Source organism: Hemitrygon akajei, chromosome 14 (assembly GCF_048418815.1).
Source record: "Hemitrygon akajei chromosome 14, sHemAka1.3, whole genome shotgun sequence".
Taxonomy (NCBI): domain Eukaryota; kingdom Metazoa; phylum Chordata; class Chondrichthyes; order Myliobatiformes; family Dasyatidae; genus Hemitrygon; species Hemitrygon akajei.
Genome location: NC_133137.1, coordinates 29,758,601 through 29,781,727, shown reverse-complemented (window position 1 = coordinate 29,781,727; position 23,127 = coordinate 29,758,601). Strand labels below are relative to the sequence as shown.

The window sequence follows — 23,127 nt, the reverse complement described above, 5'->3', positions numbered from 1 at the left end:
TTTGCTGTTTCTCCTTAAGTGACTTCCGTAGTTTTCTTTGTTTTGTGGCTATCTGGAGAAGCAGAATCTCAGAGTTGTATACTGCATACGTACTTTGATAAGTACGTATCAAGATGTCATTAGAAACGGGGATTGTGCCGGAGGATTGGCGTATTGCTCATGTGGTTCCATTGTTTAAAAAGGGTTCTAGAAGTAAGCCTGGCAATTATAGACCTGTCAGTTTGACATCAGTGGTGGGTAAATTAATGGAAAGTATTCTTAGAGATAGTATTTATAATTATCTGGATAGACAGGATCTGATTAGGAGTAGCCAGCATGGATTTGTGCGTGGAAGGTCATGTTTGACAAACCTTATTGAATTTTTTGAAGTAGTTACGAGGAATGTTGACGAGGGTAAGGCAGTGGATGTAGTCTATATGGACTTCAGCAAGGCCTTTGACAAAGTTCCACATGGAAGGTTAGTTAAGAAGGTTCAGTCGTTAGGTATTAATGCTGGAGTAATAAAATGGATTCAACAGTGGCTAGATGGGAGATGCCAGAGAGTAGTGGTGGATAATTGTTTATCGGGATGGAGGCCGGTGACTAGCGGGGTGCCTCAGGGATCTGTTTTGGGCCCAATGTTGTTTGTAATATACATAAATGATCTGGATGATGGGGTGGTAAATTGGATTAGTAAGTATGCTGATGATACTAAGGTAGGAGGTGTTGTGGATAATGAGGTGGGTTTTCAAAGCTTGCAGGGAGATTTATGCCGGTTAGAAGAATGGGCTGAACGTTGGCAGATGGAGTTTAATGCTGAGAAGTGTGAGGTTCTACATTTTGGCAGGAATAATCCAAATAGAACATACAGGGTAAATGGTAGGGCATTGAGGAATGCAGTGGAACAGAGAGATCTAGGAATAACAGTGCATAGTTCCCTGAAGGTGGAGTCTCATGTAGATAGGGTGGTGAAGAAGGCTTTTGGAACGCTGGCCATTATAAATCAGAGCATTGAGTACAGAAGTTGGGATGTAATGTTAAAATTGTACAAGGCATTGGTAAGGCCAAATTTGGAATATTGTGTACAGTTCTGGTCACCGAATTATAGGAAAGATATCAATAAATTAGAGAGAGTGCAGAGACGATTTACTAGGATGTTACCTGGGTTTCAGCACTTAAGTTACAGAGAAAGGTTGAACAAGTTAGGTCTCTATTCATTGGAGTGTAGAAGGTTGAGGGGGGATTTGATCAAGGTATTTAAAATGTTGAGAGGGATAGATAGAGTTGACGTGAATAGGCTGTTTCCATTGAGAGTAGGGGAGATTCAAACGAGAGGACATGATTTGAAAGTTAGGGGGCAAAAGTTTAAGGGAAACACGAGGGGGTATTTCTTTACTCAGAGAGTGATAGCTGTGTGGAATGAGCTTCCTGTAGAAGTAGTAGAGGCCAGTTCAGTTGTGTCATTTAAGGTAAAATTGGATAGGTATATGGACAGGAAAGGAGTGGAGGGTTATGGGCTGAGTGCGGGTAGGTGGGACTAGGTGAGATTAAGAGTTCGGCACGGACTAGGAGGGCCGGAATGGCCTGTTTCCGTGCTGTGATTGTTATATGGTTATAATAAATCAGCCTTTGAACTTTTTTTTGAGCCTTTGAAATAAAACTACATCAAAAATGATGGAGAATCATTTGTAAAGGTCAGAAGTGTAAAATTTAATGCTACTGAGACTCAGTAAGGGATCGCTCTAATGTATTGTTACTAAATTTATTAGGTGTCATGGTAGCATAGTGGCTAGCACAACACTTTATAGTACCTGGGTTCAATTCCTGCTGCTCTTTGTAAGGAGTTTGTACGTTCTCCCTGTGACCAAGTGGGTTTCCTCCGGATGTTCCAGTTTCCTCCCACAGTCCAAAAACATACCAATTGGTAGGTTAATCAGTCATTGGAAATTGTACTGTGATGAGGCTAGGATTAAATCAGAAGGTTTTTGGGCAGTGTGGCTTGAAAGACCAGATGGGCCTATTATGTGTTGTATCTCAATAAATAAGTAAATCAAAGATAAACCTTGAGAGGTTTTAATAAGCTACTTGATACATTGTTTTCTTTTATATAGGTGTTTTAGTTTCTTTTAATAATGGTTGGCAAATGAATTATAGGCAAAAAGCACAAGAGATAAAACCAGGTGAAAAAGGCATGTGGATCTCATCAATCAAAAGAACTGAAGAAAATTTACTGCTAAAGAACTGAGGTTAAAATTAACAAAGGTTGCCAGGAGTAATTCCAACTTCCATTGATGAATGAAAAGTTCTGATCATTCATTCCTTCGGCACAATCCAGCCCTTCACTGAAGAGAGGAATTTCTTTAAGAATATTTCTCCGTCTTTATAGTTGTGTTCACTCTGATGCAGTCAAGCAACACAACCAAAGAAATAGATGACCATGACATATCGAAACTGCCATTACATGAAAATCCTCTCTTTCTGAAAGAAAAGTGATTCCTTTAGAAAGATTGTAGTAACTTCACACTGTGGTGGAAGGGAAGATTGATATCTGACCTGCCATTAGTTTTTTCTGGCATTTTCTGTATCTGAAGTAATTTGTCATGGTGATAACTTTAAGGATTGTTGCAAGTTCAAGGTCTTGCTTAGAAATCCTAAGCCTTTATTGGTGCTATTCACTTCCATAAATGAGCCGAACATCATTTTAGGGAATATCCAATATCTAATGATTGGATACATAAATAATTCAGTTCTTCTTGGGATCAGATCCAAATGGTTTTATATATTCTTGTGTGTCCTTTACGAACCTGTTTGTGATGGTTGGAGGTTTGTTGGTTAAATAAATTGCTATCTTCTCGTGGACATCAGGTGAAAAGCAAAAACAGTAATTTGCATTTACATAATGGCCACAAGACCATAAGACATCAGAGCAGAATGAGGCCATTCAGCCCATTGAGTTTGCTTGGCCATTCCATCATGGCGGATTTATTATCTCTCTCAACCCCATTCTCCTGCCTTCTCCTTGTAACCTTTCACACCCCAGTTAATCAAGAACCTATCAACCTCAGCCTTAAACATTCCCAGTGATTTGGCCTGCACAGCCGTCTGTGGTAAAGAATTCCTCAGATTCACCATCCTCTGGCTAAAGACACTTTTCTTCATCTCCATTCTAAATGAACTTCCCTCAATTCTGAGGCTGTGCCCTCTCGTCCTAGACACCCTCCACTATAGGAAACATCAACTCTATCCAGGCCTTTCGATATTCTCTACATTGCGAATAGGTTTCAGGGAACTTTAGACTATGAGTATGAGCAGTGGTATCATTCATGGGCTGAACTATTTTGCCATGGTAGGAACATCAAGAAAAAGAGAGCATAAAGTTAATGTGAGAAGAAGGAGTTTCAAAGGGGATCTGTGGGTTTTTAAAAAAAAAGTGGTTGATATCAGGAATGAGCTGCTGAACAAGTAATATAATCAATTGCTATTTTTAAGAGGCATTCACATAGAAATTTAAAATGTTATTTATTTATCTATGTATCTATCCGTCTGTCTATCTTCTGTCTATGTATTTGTGTACTGATTAAGATACAGCACTGAATAGGCCCTTCCGGTACTTAAAGCCACCCAGCCCAGCACTCCCCTCCAATTTAATCCTAGTCTAATCATGGGACAATTAATCTACCAACCAGTACATCTTTGGATTGCGAGAAGAAACCGAAACACCAGGAGGAAACCCACACAGTCATGGGGAGAACGAGCAAACACCTCACAGGGAGCAGCGGGAATTGAACCTGGGTCGCTGGTAGTGTAAAGCGTTGTGCTAACCACTACACTACCGTGCCACCCCAAATGATGTGGACTTCAATGCAGGCAATGAGATTGCTGACGTTATGCAGAAAGGATGGCACGAGCATGATGGGCAGAAGGGCCCGCTTCTGCACCGTGCATCTCTGCAACTCCATGTCGTAACTATAGACCACTGGAGACCACCAATAAGTGCTTCAATTAGTATCTCCATATCACTGCACTGTAATTGCTGTACACATAGAGTAGATCCAGGCTACCTGACCCTTGTGTTGAAAAGTAGGTATCAACAAATTATGTCCTTGCACTGAGAACAGTAGTGTAGCTATTGGCACAATGCTTTACAGTATCAGCAACCCTGGTTCGATTTCCACCGCTGCCTGGAAGGAGTTTGTATCTTCTCCTCATGACCACGTGGGTTTCCTTCCTCTTTCTTCCCACGGTCCAGAGACATACCAGTTGGTAGGTTAGTTGGTCTCCATAAATTGTCCTGTGATTAAATTGGGGGATTGCTGGGTGGCTTGGCTTGAAGGGCTGGAAGGGCCTATATCTCAATCGATGTATGCATGTATGTTTGGATCGGCCATTGTTGTGTGGGTTCACGTTCGGGTTAAGTTTATATCTGGGCAAATATCTGATGCAGAGACTGTTGGAGTCAGATTCATTTATTTTCATGAGTTACAACAGTGTTGCAAATGTTAATGCGATTTGATTTATTAGTGCTGCAGCTTGCTGGGTGTAAAATGTGCATTACGCTGTATCGAGTGAATGTGCATGTCATAGGGTATTCAGCAGTTTGTGAATGATATATGCAGTATGCTGTGCGAAAGAAATGCAGGGTTGACAAGATGTGCAGTGCTTTCTGCGTGGATTTAATAGCCATTTTTCCGATATGCCATACACTTCATTCATTCCTTTCACAGAACACTAGACATCCTCCGTCTGCCGGAGGAATGAGCTTTTGTGGATGGAATGAATTTGCAGATCACATGATATGTAATACTCTGTACATGAAAAGGAACAGCTCACAATTGATAAAATATTTCTGTTTCAAACCCACAGAGGTACTCAGCAGAGCTGTACTATATTTTGTACATGGAAGACATGACTCTGGTTCATTCTGGATTTGAATCAGAATCAGGTTTAATATTACCAGCAAGCGTTGTGAAATTTGTTGTCTTTGTGGTAGCAATACATAATAATAGAGAAAAAAACCCTGTGCATTACAGTAAGTATGCGTGTGTGTGTATATATATATATAAAATAGTTAGATTAAATAAGTAGTGCAAAAATAGAAATAGAAAGCAGTGAGGTAGTGTTCATGGGTTCAATGTCCATTCAGAAATCGGATGGCAGAGGAGAAGAAGCTGTTCCTGAATCACTGAGTTTGTGCCTTCAGGCTTCTGTACCTCCTGCCTGATGGTAGCAGTGGGAAGAAGGCATGTCCTGGGTGATGGGGATCTTTAACAATGATCACCACCATTTTGAGGCATCGCTGCTTGACAATGTCCTGGACACTACAGAGAGCAGTGCCCATGAAGGAGCTGACAAAATTTGAAGAGTTCTGCTCTTGAAAGCTTTCTTTAAAAGAAGAATTAAAAGAGGCTAATTTTTTTCAAGATTTGGTACTGTCTAAGGAATTAAAGTTAGCAGTGGAGAAAGCCAAAGGAAGGAAGAATTATTAGTTTAAATACACAAACATAACCTATCATATAAATTCTGTTATACTGTTAGGACATTGAGGGAAGTAATACAATCCATGCTGCTGTGACTCATGCAACTATAAGCACTGTGCTGGTTCTCAGAGTATTCCCAGGCCCCATTCATTTCCTTGTGTAAGGTGGAATCGTGTTTCCCAGGTTTGGGAAGGGAGACAGAATACACTGATTATGAATAAGCATGTTAATCACTTATTTACAAACAGTAAAAAATCCAATCAAACATCCAAGTTCCCCCCAAGTTACACAAACTACAAACCTAAATATTCAACAAATGGATACCTAGCCAAGGGTGCAAGTCTGGAGCATATCTTCCCACTGATTCTTCAGCACCGGTCGCGACCTCAGTGTGAAGAGCCCCTGGAGACTAAAGGTGAGAGACCGATACTCCCACCTGTGCGATCTTATACTCCTGGGGTGCCTGAAATTGGGCACTGAAGTCATGGCACACAATGCAACCAATGGGAAAGAGATGCTACGTACTTCAAAAGGGCCAATCGATGACCGGCACGGTAGAAGCGGCTTTCGATCGACAAGTAAACTAACCCCCACACGTGGCACCTTGTTACCTCTTCCCTCTCAAGTATGCTGAACAAAAACCCACCCTGATTCTCCTGCCATTTACCTAACCTTGGGTTAATTTATAGTAATCAATTCATCTACCAACCTGTGGAATGTGAGTGGAAGCCGAAGCACTGGAGTAAAGCTGGAAGGGAGAATATTCAAGCTCTAGAAGAACAATACCTGAGGTAAGGATTGAGTCTGGGCCATTGGTGCTGGGTGGAAGCAGAACTACCTGCAGCATCGCTCTATTGATAAGGGAAGACACACCCAGACCTCAGAGGGATCAGACGTGGAAAGAGTGAGCAACTTCAAATTCCTGGGTGCCAATATCTCTTGAGGATCTAACCTGGACCCAGCATATCAATGCAGCTATAAAGAAGGCATGACAGTGGCTATATTGCATTAGGAGTTTGAAGAGATTTGGTATGTCTCAAAAAACATGGGAAAATTTCTACAGATGTACTTCTGGGAACATTCTAACTGGCTGCATCACCGTGTAGTATGGGGGGGGAGGGATGAGAGTGGGCTACTGCAGAGCATTGAAGTAAGCTGCAGAGAGTTGTAAACTCAGTCAGTTCCATCGTGAGCACTAGCCTCCGTAGTATTCAGGAATCTTCAAGGAGCGGTGTCTCAAAAAAGTGGCGTCCGTCAATGAGAATCCCATCACCCAGGTCATGCCTTTGTTCTCACTGCTACATCAGGAAGGAAGTACAGGAGCCTGAAGGCACGCACTCAGTGATTCAGGAACAGCTTCTTCCTCTCTGTCATTCAATTTCTAAATGGACATTAAAACCATGAACACTACCTCACTGCCTTTTTTATCTTTATTTTTGCACTACTTATTTAACTATTTAATATATACACTTACTGTAATTCATTTCTTTCTGTATTGTCATGTACAGCATTGTACTGCTGCCACAAAGTTAACAAATTTCACAACATATGCCAGTGACATTAAACCTGATTGTGGTTCTGTTCTGACAGTATTGGACATCGGTCATCAAATGTCTTGGTTTTGGGGCTCCCAGGAGTAATTGTGCACTGCCAAATAATTATATTCCTGATAAAAAAGGAACAAATGCTTGTCTACTCAACAGATACCTGTCTTGATACACAAAACACCCTAAGTGATAAATAAGTTATAATACTCATTTCCTTTTCAGCTTTATAGAGCATCTGCTTTATTTGAAAACATTCGCCATGAAGCACAGCACAGCACTGATTATAAACTTTCGCTCTTCGACCTCCAGACATCCTCCTATCAAGCGTTGCAGCGAGTTTTGGTCAGCCTGGGTACGTAGCACTCCAAGCCGAAAACATTCTCTGTCCGGTCAGTTCCTGGGGGCAGTTTCACAACTGTACTTTTCAAAGTAATTTTCTTTTCCCCCTTTATTTTTTCTCGAGCATTAGCCAACAGCTGCTGGAAGGTTGGATGCCTGATCTCTGGTAATTTCTCTGAAACTTGCGATTTTGTCTTTGTTAGTTCATAATAGCCTTCTTTTGCTTTTCTCTTCCATCCAATTAGGAAGTATTGATTTACATTATACACCACAGCTGAGATTGTGAGCTGTGATTTAGGATATAAATTCACCTATTATCATTCACGGTCGTGGTGTGTTGGTAAATCTATGTAGGGACCCCACTGTGCTCTCCTTACTAAGAGGTTTCTAAAAATTAGCTCCATTAAAAATAATTATCTGGCCATTCTCTTCAATATTGCTTTTGAAACCTTGTGATGCACAGATTGGCTATAACTGCTGTCGATGAACAACAATTCAAAAAACAAGTATTTGACAGACATATCAGTGAAGTGGGCAAAGACATCAACAGCTGCAAAAATGTTTCCTTCAATTGGCAGTCTCACTCTGATTTAACTGCAGGGAACAAATGGAAAATATATTGGTTCAGTACGAGTTTGTTAATTAGAGAATTCTAATTATGTCTGTATCATATTGTACCTGATATGGTAGGTCTTGGTTCTTTAATGGAGTTGCAACTTATCCCTGCCTCTGTCAATATAATTTTAATCTGCTTCAGTTTTGTGTATAACTGTAGTGATTCATTATTAAGGCAAAAGGTGCAGATAATTGAAAAATATGTTTAATAACTTTAATGGAAGAGGCATGTATGTTTAAAATGTGCATTAATTTCACAGAAAATCTTTGCATGATTATCCATGTGTATAGAGTTAAATTAATCTAAAATAGTGAATGGTCCTTCTCAACAAATATTTTTCAAGGAGAACGTAGGGAGAATGACTTTCAAAAAATGTCTTAAGATATTTAGGTTAGATTATATACATACATTGATAATTTATTAGCTACCTCCTGTGTGGTCAACTGCTGCTATAACCCATCCACTTCCAGGTTTGACAAGCTATGCCCTTCTGCACTTTTGTAAGGTGTGGTTATTTGAGTTACTGTCATCTTTCTGTCAGCTTGAACCAGTCTGGCCATTCTACTCTGACCCCTCTCATTAACAGGGTTTTTTTGCCACAGTACTACTGCTCACTGGATGTTGTTTTTTGTTTTCCACACCATTATCTGTAAACTAGAAGAGACTATTGTGTGTGAAAATCCCAGGAGATCGACAGTTTGTGAGATACTCCAACCAACCTACCTGGCATCAACAATCATTCCACGGTCAAAGTCACTTAGATCACATTTCTTCCCCATTCAACTGAATCTCATGACCATGTCTACATGCTTTTATGCATTGAGTTGCTGCCACACGATTGGCTGATTAGATGTTTACACTAATGAGCAGGTGTACCTAATAAAGTGGCCACTGAGTGTATATTATAATGCTATTATCATTAGCTTAGTTTATATTTATTATATTGTTATATAGTTACTATTTTTAGATTAGACTCTACATATATATGTATAATATATACACAGACATATAAAATATTTATATATATAAATTTGGTAAGTGTGTGTGTACATACCAGCATGCTTACCAAGCTGAGTTAATCATCCCACCCTTCATCACAATTTCTTCTCATAACCTTATTAGGTCGTCATGATGAGGCCTTGGCAGTGGCAGAGAGGGGAAGAACAAGGGCTTTTGCTGACCTTTTGGTAGAAAGGCAAACTGGACAGCAAGTATCTGACTCACTGACCCCGGTCACCATTGACCAGATTCTGGATGCCATCAATAATCAGCGCAGTCTGGTACTGTACTATTCCCTGGCCGCTGGGTACCTCTACAGCTGGTTACTTGCACCAGGAGCAGGTATGAGTTTGTGTTCTTATTCAATAAGTGAATCATAACCCCGATTCTTGCATCTCAAGTAGCAATTGAGTCCATTCATGATATGTAGCAATGTAATGTTGGCCTTGCCACATATGAAGAGCAACTCTTATTTTAGCACGGACCAACTATCTGAAACAGAGTTTGGTCGTTTCTATTCAGAGTTTTACAATCTTATAATCTTACATCTTCTTCACGACCTAAAATATCAATGACTGTTCAAAGAACAAGATGGCTTTCACCTATCCCTTAACATGATAAAACAAAATTTATTTATCAGTCCTTTTTCTTGGACTTTGCTACATTCTCAGATCTAGTTCCTTACAAGTCATGCTGCATCAGAAGTTCTTCATTGGTTGTGTAACTCCGTGGGCTGTCCTAAATTGAAGGATGCCATGTACATGCAATCCTTCTTCTTTCTGCTGCAATCATGAAATTTGTCAAAACATTTCTTAGATCTTAGGTCCGCAAATACTGGTTTGCTTAGTGTTCCTAGAGCGAAGCGTATAAAAACTGGTGTTTCAGCATTTTGCTCTTATGCACCTAAAACGTGGAATGCTCTGCCGACTGAGGTACACCAGGCTAGTACTGCAGAACATAGCAAAACACTTCTGAAAACCTACTTTTTTAATTTGGCCTACTTACAGGATTACTTAATGTCTGTTGATGTCGATTATATTTATATAATTTGATATATTAGATTACATTTTGTTCTATATAATGTTTGTCTTTCCTTATGATTTTAATTTTGTCTCATATTTTTATGACTGTATTGCTTTATAAGACCATAAGATATAGGATCATCATTTGGCCATTTGGCCCGTCGAGTCTGCTGTTCCATTTCATCATTGCTGATCCAATTTCCCTCTCAGCCCCAGATTCCTGCCTTCTTCCCATATCCCTTCATACCCTGACCAGTCAAGAATCTATCAACCTCTGCCTTAAATATACATAAAGATTTGGCCTCCACAGCTGCCTCTGAAAAAGAATTCCTTGGATTCACCACTCTCTGGCTGAAGAAATTCCTCCTCATCTCCATCCTAAAAGGAGACCCCTCAATTCTGAGGTTGTGTCTTCTGGGTTTAGACTCTCCCACCATAGGAAAGATCTTCTCCATATCCACTCTATCAAGTCTTTTCACCGTTCGATAGGTTTCAATGAGGTCACACAACACTCTTCTGAATTTTAGTGAATACAGGCACAAAGCCATCAAAAGCTCTTCATATGACAGGCCATTCAATCCTCAAGTCATTTTCATCAACCTCCTTTACACCCTCTCCAGGTTCATTATGTGCCATGTCAGAGTACCCAACGTGGACGATCACCTTCACAATCAATGTAAATCACTCTGAACCTGAGTATTAATGTATGAAAGGTGTTATATAAATAAAGTTATTGTTATTAATATTGGGTTTAATTTATATTATTACTTATGTAGAGATACAGTGTGTAAGAGGCCCTTCCGTCCCAGCCGCCCACCCATTTGACCACAGTCTAATCACAGAACAATTTACAATGACCAAGTAACTTACCAATCGCTATGTCTTTGTACTGTGGGAGGAAACTGGAGAACCCGGAGGAAACCCACATGGTCATGGGGAGAATGTACAAACTCCTTATGGACTGTGCCAGTATTGAATTCTGAAACCACGAGCTAACTGCTACACAACTGTGGCGTAATGAAAACATTCTTAGATCTTTTCCTTTCCAACCAATAATTCCTTATATTCATGGAGGAACTTTGTTTTAAATCAATGAAATTTTACTGCACAGTTTTATGACACAGATAAGGTTGACTAATATACTTAAGTGCTTAAATTTTATTCCATATTTATTATTCAATTGTCCCCAATGAAATTAAGATTGCTCATTAAAAGCTTACTATACTTGAAAGGGGAGAGTAATATGATTGGATGATTGGAATTCAGAAGAATGAAGAGTGACCTAAAAGAAACCGATTGAATGTTGAAAGGCCTTGATAGAGTGGACGTGGAGAGAGGATGTTTACTATGGTGGGAGAATCCAGGACCAGAGGAGACAGCTTCAGAATAGAGGGGCGTCCTTTTAGAATGGAGATGAGGAGGAATTTCTTCAGCCAGAGAGTGGTGAATCTGTGGAACTCATTGCCCCAGCAGGCTGTGGGGGTCCAAGTCATTGGGTTTATTTAAGGCAGAGGTTGCTTCTTGATTGGTCAGGGCATGAAGAGATACAGGGAGAGGACAGAAGACTGAGGCTGAGAGGGAAAATGGATTAGCCATGATGAAATGGTGGAGAAGACTCGATGGTCCAAATGGCCTGATTCTGCTTTTTCTCTTATGGTCTTATAACAACCAATGGGGCAAAAGGTAATGCAATTTATTCATGAATGTGAATAAGTCCAGCAATCTTTTCTATGCACTATTAAGAGTGTAACATTTTAATAGGTGGTGCTTCATTTCAGAGTCAAATGCAGGAAATAAGATCAAGTTATTCATCAGTCCATTTCCTATGTAGTGATTAGTTTAGTGTAAATTGTGTAACATATGCTGGGATAATTGTTAAATGATTCTGTGTGGACTTGTTTCAAAGAAAATATTTTCCCTTAAACGAACTATTGAAGCAGAAGAGTTGTCATCAAGAGCTCTTTTAAACATTTATTTGTCTAACACATTTTGATATGATAAAGGAGATAACGTCCAAAATGAATAATTACAAAATTCTGATCTGCTGTATAATGATTGTCAGCCTGTAATGAGCACCAGATGGGAACGTGAAAGATGGTATTAGGTGCTGCGTTATTGTACTTAATTGAAGTGGAGGTGGGAAATTGGTGACCCAGCAAAGATGCCAGGCTCAACAATGGGTATTTTAGAAAATCACAAAAGCTTACCAAGTGTCCAAAGACGAGGAGCAGCAGGAAGAATGTCCCCTCTGATTTCCTTTTAGAAAAATCAACATCGTTTTTAATGCCTTATAATCATGGTCATACAAAAGTACAGCAATGAAATAAACCCTTTGGCCCATCTAGTCTGTGCCAAACCATTTAAACTGCCTGCTCCCATTAGCATGCACCGTCACCATAGCCTTCCATGCCCCACCATTCATGTACCTATCCAAATTTCTCTAAGACGTTGGAATCGAGCTCGCATACACCACTTGTGCTGGCAGTTCTTTCCACATTCTCACAAACCTCTGAGTGAAGAAGTTTCCCCTTGGTAGTCCCTTTAAGCATTTCACCTTTCACCTTTAACCCATGGCCTCTGGTTGTCACCCTACCCAAGCTTCTTGCACCTTTTTTAAAGTGGAATGTAACTCATTATAAGACAAATGCTATAACTTACTCACTACATTTAGCATATATCGTAACACCGTTGAAGTGAAATTAGCATTCGGTGGTGAATTCCGTTCTTTTGCAGATTGAGCTGGCATCCCTTTGCCCTTAATATTCAAGTCACTTAGTTAAAGGGAAAGCAAGCAAGATGCTTGCTACCAAATGATACCATGAATGGAATGGAATTTGGAAATATTAAGATTAATATCAATAGCTATGTAAAGTGCACGGTAGCACATTGCTTTACAAGGCAGGTAATTTGGGTTCAATTCCTGATGCTGTCTGTAAGGAATTTGTACGTTCTCCCTGTGACCACATTGTGTTCCCCCAGGTGCTCCAGTTTCTTCCTACAGTTCAAAGACATACTGGTTGGTTGGTGAACTGGATATTGTAAATTATCCCGTGATTAGGCTGGGATCAGGGGATTGCTGGGTAACGTGGCTTGAAGAGCTGGTAGAGCCTATTCCACGTTGTATCTCAGTAAATAAAATTATTAATTGGGATTCTCTTGAGCAACATCGCAATAACTTCAAGATTTCAAATATTGCCTGGTGGGGAATTGGCAGAGATGGTTCCTTCTGCTGGTCCTTTCGTGTTTCCATGCATGTTACAAAGCAAAGGTCACAGTGAAATTCTGTAACATAATCAAAGGCAAGTAGGGTTGGTAAATATTTGCAAATAGATTTTTTTTAACTATTACATGTACAGAAATATGCTCCGACTGTAGAAGGGTGTAAGTTGCCTTCTGTTTCTAAAGTTCAAAGTAAGTTTTGATCAGGGCAGACTGGCTCTGCGCCTTGCAGTGAAAGAGAAACATAGCGCTAAGCTAAACTGAACTGAACATTCCTGGACTGTTTCAATGACACGGTGGTTTGATGTTTTAAATTCTGTGTTTTTCACTGGGTTTATGTTGTTTGAGCAATTTGTTCTTTTTTGCATGTTGTGTGTTTGTTGTTTCCTTTGAACGGGTTCACTGGTGTTTCTTCGTTTCGTAGCTGTCTGTGGAAAGATGAATCTCAGGGTTGTATATTGCATACATACTTTGATAACGAATGTTCTTTGAATCTTTAAATTTATTATCGAAGCACATGTATGCTACTATATATTACCCTGAGATTCATTTTCCTGCAGGCATTGACAGGGAAAACAGAAATACATAAGAAAACAATACATGAACAGACAAAGACCTTCAAACATCAGTGTTAAAAGAAGGAAAATAGTGTAAATAAAAATAATATTGGGAGCATGAGTTGTAAAGAGATCTTGAAAGAGAGGCTAGAGGTCATAGAATTAGTTCAGAATAGTGGTGATTGAAATTATCCGGGTGGGTTCAGGAGCTTGATGGTTGTGAGGTAATAACTGTTCATAAATGTTATGGTGTTGGACCTAAGGCTTCTTTCTGTATTTCCTGCTCGATGGTAGTATCAAGAAGAGGGGATGGCCTAGGTGGAGGAGGTCTCTGATGATGGATGCTGTTTTCTTGTGGCAGTGCTCCACCCTGCTGTCCTGCAGACCTTGTCCTTGCTGTGGTTTTCCTACCTTATACTGCACCCTGTGCCTTTGCTGTTGAAATGGAATGGGGATGGAGGAGCTGGTGATAGAAGCAAAGAACGTTGTTGACCATAATTTAGCTTTGCAAACGTAGATTCAGTATAAATGTGCTTAGTGCTACTATTCACTGGAGGCCACAGGAGCTATTCATCCCTGATTTAATGAGCAAGTAAGTCAGGCAGTGTGTTTCTTAAGACGTGGCAATCAGTCGTGTTGTAAAACTTCACACTTTAAACTCATTTGGATCAGACAATGAACAGACAGACCAACGGCACTGTTTTAAAATGTGTGGATTAACTGTAGAGGAAGCTGTTGTAACTGTAACCTCATAATCTGAGTCATCTCATGGTTCAGAAAACTCAAAACAAAACGAGGAAGATTCATTAAAATTCTCTTTGCACTAAATCATGTCTCCTATAGAGAGTTGTGCTTTCTAATATCCATTTATGGTCTGCATAATGTGCGAGAACATGCATGAATGCAGTATTATGTATTTCTTTCCTGTGCCATCCACCAGGGACCCTGCCAGTGTGGTAGCTGTGTCCAATTTTCTCTCTGTCCCTTGATGAGAGTAGCTTCCACTCCTTGGCGATTCCATCTGTTTGCACATCGGAGACTGCAGATTTACCACAAAGACAGACTGCAGTGCATTACACCCACCCCATTAAACCATTTTAATCCGATATATCTCCTCAGGGACATCAGAATTCCCGGACAACATTTTCAGAGCTACCGTCCCCTTTCGATGAGTCCGTCTGACTTATGAAAGAAAAAAATTTCAGATAGACTCAGCCCTGTAATCAGTTGATGCAGGCTGAAACAAACCTGAATTTACCACAAGTTGTCCCTAAAATTCTGCATTGGTTTTGACATTAATGTCAGAAAAATCACCCAGCCACTGAAACCATTTCTGCTAGATTTCTACATAACAAAGTGATACACAAATGTGTACCTCCTGTACTTAATTCCCAGCAAAAAGAGGGCCAGCCCTGAATTTCCTCTATTTACACTGGTGATGCACTGGGGGTTCGTTAAAATGAACAATATAGGGCACAGCTGTTTTCAGGATCAGGTGAGACAAGCTGAAGTAAGGAGTTTTTGAGCCTGATGACTAGTGAAAGTTTGAATTACTGCAGTTGGGAGCAACCTTTTGGAGCAATTTATTTTCTTGGCGTTGAGCCTAGACGGTCTTGAACTTGCTTCTGACTGCCTGTGGGAGTGTGAGACTACTGAGAGATTTTGATCAATCCCTCCCCCCTCTCCCATGCATTAGTGAGAGCCTCTCAGGTGCAGGTATTGTGTACTCTGTGAGGATATCTTTGTAGAGTGCACTCTGTGAAGATATCTTCGTAGACCATTCTCACGCTGTACAAAATACTTAGAAGGATGAGTATAAAAGGGACTGTGGTAGAATTTAAACATGATGGACCTCAGAAGAAATCACTCCCCCCCCAATACAATGTCCTATTAATAAAGGTTCTGTGATGTCCTCGGGGAAAAGCAAAGATGGGAAGAGAGCACGTATCAAAAGGGCAATTGTGGAAATATGCCAGCCACAGCAGAGGAGTTACAGCCTATGGAAACTGATGGCAGCACTCCTATGTGGGTGATAATTGGATCCAACATTCAGCCACAAGTGATGCGTGGTATGTTAGTAATAGCAGAGAACCATAGTGACTTTGATAGAGTGACCAAGAAATTATTCCCCTGCAGCGTAGGAGGCTGAGGGCTGAACTTATAAAATCATGAGGGACAGACGTAAGGTGGATGGTCACTGTCTTTCTCCCAGAGTCAGGGAATCTAAAACTAGAATCAGAATCAGAATCAGGTTTAATATCACCAGCAATGTTGTAAAATTTGTTGTCTTTGTGGCAGCAGTACAATGAAATACATAATAATAGAAATTCTGCAGAGAGAAAGCAGACAACCGCAGGAAACATAAAGTTGTGATAGTAGGGGATTTTAATTTTCCACATATTGATTGGGACTCCCATACTGTTAAAGATCTAGACGGGTTAGAGTTTGTAAAATGTGTTCAGGAAAGTTTTCTAAATCAATATATAGAGGTACCGACTAGACAGGATGTAATATTAGATCTCCTATTAGGAAACGAGTTAGGACAGGTGACAGAAATGTTTGCAAATTTGCTGATGATACAAAGATTGGAGGTGTAGTATACAGTGAGGAAGGTTTTCAAAGCTTGTAGAGGGATTTGGACCAGCTGGAAAAATGGGCTGAAAAATGGCAGATGGAGTTTAATGCAGACAAGTGTAAGGTATTGCACTTTGGAAGGAAAAACCAAGGTGGAACATACAAGGTAAATGGTAGGGCACTGAGGAGTTCGGTAGAACAGAGGGATCTGGGAATACAGATACAAAATTCCCTAAAAGTAGCGTCACAGGTAGATAGGGTAGTAAAGAGAACTTTTGGTACATTGGCCTTGATCAATGAAAGTATTGAGAATAAGAGTTGGAATGTTATGGTGAGGTTGATAAGGCATTGGTGAGGCCGAATTTGGAGTATTGTGTGCAGTTTTTGTCACTGAATTACAGGAAGGATATTAATAAGGTTGAAAGAGAGCAGAGAAGGTTTACAAGGATTTTGCCGGGACTTGAGAAACTGAGTTACAGAGAAGGGTTGAATAGGTTAGGACTTTATTCCCTTGAGCGTAGAAGAATGAGGGGAGATTTGATGGAGTATGTAAAATTATGATGGGTATAGATAGAGTGAATGCAAGCAGGCTTTTTCCACTGAGACTAGGGGAGAAAAAAACCAGAGGACATGGATTAAGGGTGAAGGGGGAAAAGTTTAAAGGGAACATTAGGAGCGGGCTTCTTGACACAGAGAGTGGTGGGAGTGTGGAATGAGCTGCCAGATGAAGTGGTAAATGTGGGCTCACTTTTAACATTTAAGAAAAACTTGGACAGGTACATGGATGAGAGGTGTATGGAGGGATAAGGTCCAGGTGCAGGTCAGTGGGACTAGGCAGAAAAATGGTTTGGCACAGCCAAGAAGGGCCAAAGGGCCTGTTTCTGTGCTGTAATGTTCTATGGTTCTAAATATAATGTGAATTACAGTGAATATCTATAGATATATTCAATAGTTAAATAAGTATTGCAAAAATAGAACTAAAAAAGAATTGAGGTAGTGTTCATGAGTTCAATGTCCATTCAGAAATCGGATGGCAGAGGGGAAGAAGCTGTTCCTGAATCACTGTGTGTGTGCTTTCAGGCCCCTGTACCTCCTACCTGATGGTAACAATGAGAACAAGGCATGATCTGGGTGATGGGGGTCCTTAATGATGGATGGTGCCTTTTTGAGGCATCGCTTCTTGAAGGTTCGCTGGATACTACAGGGGTTAGTGCCCATGAATGAGTTGAGTAAGTTTACAGTTTCCTGCAGCTCATTTCGATCCTGTGCAGTAGCTCTCCCCCCACTCCCCACCCCATACTAGATGGTGACGCAGCCAGTTAGAACAGTCTCCACGGTACATCTGTAGGTATTTGTGAGTGTCTTTGGTGAAATACCAAGACAACAGGAGAGGAAAAGGAGAGGGATTTAAAGGGCAAACAAGAGAAAATCTGCAGATGCTGGAAATCCAAGCAGCTCACATTGAAAGTGGATCTGATAAACTTTCACACAGAGGGTGGTTGAATGAGGAAGCTGTAGGAGATGGATATAATACAATGTTTTAAAAGACATTTAGATAGGTACATGGATGAAAAAAGTTCAGAGGGAGATGGGCAAACTGCAGGGAAATTGAACTAACTGAACTAGATATCTCGGTCAGCTTATTTGTGGGGGTTTGAAGGACCTGCTTCCACATGTATAGCTTTATGACCATCATCAAGAAGTTGGAGGGGACATTTGATTTCCCGTAACAGACCGAAAGAAGCTCCACAATGTACTGAAGCTGTTGTGTCTCACCTAGACATAGTTTGCGATTACAGATAGTTTTGTATTCCTAGAAGGTTTAGCTGTAAGTAGTTACAAGGCAATATCCTAGATGTTTTTAGGATAGAAATCTATGCAAAATAGATTATCATGCTAAGACTTATAAAGGTACCAACCCACAAATGGCAAACAAAGTATTTTAACCCACATAACTGTCTACCTTTCTTCCCAATTACACTTCCTTCTTTCACTAATGATTTTTGGTGCTCTTCAGGGGTATGAGCCCAGTCATCTGGCAGGAGATATGTTTAGAAAGAAGAACAAAATCAATTGTGAGCAATCCAGTGCACCTACCTACTTAGTTTACCAAACATGTTTCTGTTGAATTGTTGCGCTGTTTATTTGGGCTTTACTTTTCATGAATCTTTTTCATGACCTCATCAATAATTTTTTTTTTTGCTAGAGCATCTAAACAGCAAATAGTGCATTCATCCGGCTGGGAAAATACGCTGCTTGTTAAACAGTGTCCACTCCAACCATTACAAATGGGTTAAATTGGCATTGTTAGTGATACAATTGTCCCAGTAAGAAATATAATCAGAATCAGAATCAGGTTTAATATCACCGGCATATGTCATGAAATTCATTGTCTTTGTGGCAGCAGTACAATATAATACATAATAATAGAGAGAGAGAAAAACTGTGAATTACTGTAAGTATATATATATTAAATTAAATAAGTAGAGCAAAAATAAAAATAGAAAAAAGTAGTGAGGTAGTGTTCATGGGTTCAATGTCCATTCAGAAATAAGATGAAGAGAGGAAGAATTTGTTCCTGAATTGCTGAGTGTGTGCCTTCAGGCTTCCATACCTCCTTCCTGATGGTAACAATGAGAAGAGGGCACATCTTGGGTGATGGGGGTCCTTAATGATGGAAGCCATCTTTTTGAGGCATCGTTCCTTGAAGATGTCCTGGATACTACAGAGGCTAGTGCCCATGCTGGAGGTGACTAAGATTACAACTCTCTGCAGCTTATTTTCGATCCTGTGCAGTAGCCCCCCCCCCCCCCCACCATGCCACGTGGTGATACAGGATGCAGCCAGTTATTTTCACCTCTGCATTCATCACTTTAGAACTGTGGTTTTGAAAATCATTAGCTCATATTGTCCTGTGGGGATGTTAACCCAAAAAAGGAAATTTCATTAAAGAGACCACAGACTTCTTAGCAAAAATACTGCAGATGCTGGAAATCTGAACTGCAGACACAGATGTTAAAAATGCTCAGCACCTAGTGTCTGTGGAAAGCTAACAGAGTTAATGATTTAGGTCATCAGAATGAGAGCAATGAAGAAATGAGCATGTTTATAAAATACAGAGATGGGGGTCGGTGAAGAGAACAAAGAGAATGTGTGCATTTGAGTGGTAACCAACGTCGTCCAGGTTGTTCAGGTGATATACTTAGAAAGCAGCTTTCTAAGTTAAAGAAGATATCTTCAAAAGATATCTTCAGAGGGAATGTAAATAGAAGAAAATGAGTGAGGACAAGAAAGATAGATAGATAGACAGATAGATAGGTAAATAGATAGATAGATAGAACACAAGCTGGAGCTCTACTACAGAACTAAGCAGTTGGGAGAAATACTCAGTAGATCAGTTTGCATCTGAGGAGATAGAAAGACTGTGTTAATATCACAGAGACAAAGTCAAAGTTGAGTTATTTGAAGCGTCATGAAGTACATGTATGTATGCAGAAGTGCGGTCAAAAATTTACTTGTAGCAGCATCTAAAGCACAGAACATCAGATACACAATAGTCACAACTGTAAATTAATAACAAATAATACAAAACTATGCAGAAAGGACACAGACCAAAAAAAAAAGACAAAGTCCATTGTAGTGCAAAATGGTCACTGTATTGCTATACTGAGGTTATCGGGGGCACAGTCTTTCTGGCATGGGCACTTCTGAATAAAACAGTAAAGACTGTTTATCTGAAATGGTTGAATTCAACATAACAATAACAGCACGGAAACAGGCCATCTTGGCCCTTCTAGTCCGTGCCGAACGCTTACTCTCACTTAGTCCCAGCCCATAACCTCCTTTCCTTTCCTCCATTCAACACAGAGTCTTGGCTAGACAGAAGATGAGGCAGCATTCCTTGAGCTTTCATTCAGTATTGATGCAAAGGTATTGGGTGCCAAAGACAGAGGTCAGAGTACAAATGTTTGGCTTATTGGATGATATTTATTTTTATACTTTAATACTCTTTTAATTTAGAACATAGAACTGTACAGCACCGTACAAGCTCTTTGACCTATAATGTGCCAACCTTTTAATATCCTCCTAGATCAATCTAATGCTTCCTTCCCACATCGACTGCATTTCTTTTTCATCTATGTGCCTACCTAGGAGTCTCTTAAATCTCTCTAGTGTATCCGCCTCTACAATCACCCCTAGCAATCTGCTCCATGCATTTATCAAACTCAGACTTTAAAAAAACCTGCCTACCTCTGACTCCCTCCCATACTTCCATCCAGTCACCATAAAGTTATGCCCTCTCATATTAGCCATAGCTGGGCAAAAGATGCTGGCTGCCCACTCTACCTGTGTCATATATCTTGTATACCTCTAGGAAATCACCTCTCATCTTCCTTTATAAATGATATTGCACAATTTCATCTTTCTTTCAGTGAGTCAGGTAAGTTGAAATGGAATACCAGATTTGGAACCTTTGGATATTATGACGTGGGTACTGACACAATGACATGTTAAAGGCCAGATGGAAATGGGGGTTCTGATGTGTTAGAGAGAGCACAAGCCCTGTGCCCCTGGTATGTTAGAGGAAGCATGGAAACCAGCGCAGTGGTGCATGAGAAGCACCTAATGAGTGCTAAGAGATCATGAGAAGTGGGGTCTTGGTGACTGAAAAGGATCGTGACAAACATGACTTGGTGAGCCTAATGCTGAACCTTCAGGATTTCCAAGGAATCAGATTAAGGATTATTGGAGTCTTGCTGTACCTCTGGGGTGGTGGGGTGGAGATACGCCTCTACCAAAGGAGGTGTGAGGATCTCCTTCCCTCCGGACCTGCTTAGCAAACAAACTCTACCTCAGTCTGGGCCACCATGCGGATAAGTTGTCATTCAGTTGCTAGGTTAATAAGGTCACTTAGCGACAAAGGGACATGAACAGAGGAACACAAAAGTTATGAAATGAGGAGATTCAGGAAATGTCCAGTAGGTCAGGCAGTGGTAGTGGAGAGAAAGACTTCACCATGCCACAAATGATGACCTAGAGTGGAATTGGTTGAACTTGATGCAAGCAGAGAACCTGAGTTACCTAAGGTTGTAGAATTCAACATTGAGCTGAGAAGTTTGCAATGTTACCCAAATAAAGGTACGGTAGATCAGGCAGCATTTATGGAAAATAGTAAACATTGGGCATTTTGGGCTGAGACACGCCGCCAGGACTCATTTCCATCGATGCTGCCTGGTCTGCTGAGTTCCTCCTGCATTTTGTGTGTGTAGCTTTGGATTTTCAGCATCTGCATACTTTCTCCTGTTTGTAAAGGCGCAGGACTGTTTCTGTACTGATTCCAGAAGATGAAGCAACGTCTTTCCACTGCAATGTTTTCCCAGCATTTTCTCTCTTTATTTCTGATTTCCAGCACTTGCTAATTTTTACTCTTCGAGTGTACTTGTTGCTAGTTCAAGCACAGACTAAAGTTCTTGAAGTGAGTGAGCAATGAGTTTTTGAGAGGTCTTATTAAGTGTCCAATTATAAGCCAATTAACACTTTAAGTGTGTCTAAATATAGATCTCCATATTGAGCTCTTTGTTTATTTGTGATTGCCAAAGGATAATTGCTTCTGGATCGGGGAGCTCCAGTTTATGCTGGGAAGACTTCACGCGTATGTTGCATGGTGATTGATATTATTAGATATATTTCTGATCCTGGGAAAATGTGGACTGTAGAATATGGATCCTGATCAGACATACCCAGTCCAATTTCATAATCAGTGTGACTTCACCTGGGTGTAAGTGCTGATGCAATTTACTCTGGCTTACATCAGTTTTGGACTGCATAGCTTTGAATCAAAACAGCCCTGTGCAGTCCAGTTTCCCGGCTAACATATTACATTTCATTCCAAATATTCTGTCAGGCAAAAGATGTTTTATTTGGAACATATGATCAGTAGCATAAACACAATTTTTTAACAAGTCCTCCCAAGTTACAATGGTTTGAGAATTTCAACTCAGTTAAAAATAACTGGGAAAGGAAAATTAATATAAGTAAAATGGTTATTTAAAATAATTTAACGGGTTTGATAATGTGTTTTAAGGTAAGGAAACTTGATAGATGTTATTTAAGTCCCCTTACAGAATCATTCCATAGAAGGGTGTCATTTACCTGTTCGAATCTGTGCCAACTTTCAGTCCAGCTCCTCTCCCTGTCCCATGTTCTCCATTTTCCTTCATTCTTTCATGGCATCTCTCAGGATATTACTCAGTTACCTTCCATGCTCTTCTGGTTCATTCCATTAAAATACTGATGAATCAGAACTAGGATCAGGTTTAATATCACTGGCAAATGTGGTAAAATTTGTTGTCTTTGTGGCAGCTGTACAATGCAATACATAATAATAGAAAAAACATGTATTACTGTTGTATTACAGTGTGTGTATATATATATATATGTATGTGTGTACGTATATATATATATAAAAAATATATATATAGAGAGAGAGTGTTGGCCTTCAGGCTTCTGTACCTACTTCCTGATGGTAGCACTGAGAACGACGCATGGCTTGGGTGCTGGGGGTCCTTAATGATGATGGCGCTTTTTTGACGCATCACTCCTTGAAGGTGATCTGGATGCTACAGAAACTTGTGCCCACAGTGGAGCTGTCTGAGTTTACGACTCTGCAGCTTATTTCGATCCTGTGCAGTCTCTTCCACTTCCCCCCCCCCCATTCCAGATGGTGATGCAGCCAGTTAGAATGCTCTTCACAATACACCTGTAGTAATTTTGCGAGAGTTCTAGATGACATGCCAA

General features: G+C 40.2%; 1 protein-coding gene across 5 annotated transcripts in view; it reads left to right on the top strand.

The window, feature by feature from the left end:
- The window catches only part of ttc28 (tetratricopeptide repeat domain 28), an 891,459-nt gene that overhangs the window by 680,749 nt on the left and 187,583 nt on the right, over positions 1-23,127 (top strand). For all 5 annotated transcript variants that reach the window (XM_073065729.1, XM_073065727.1, XM_073065728.1 and 2 more), the window contains 2 exons: positions 7,226-7,355; positions 9,081-9,299. In XM_073065729.1, coding sequence (XP_072921830.1) covers positions 7,226-7,355; positions 9,081-9,299 — 349 coding nt within the window. The remainder of the gene's footprint in view (positions 1-7,225; positions 7,356-9,080; positions 9,300-23,127) is intronic.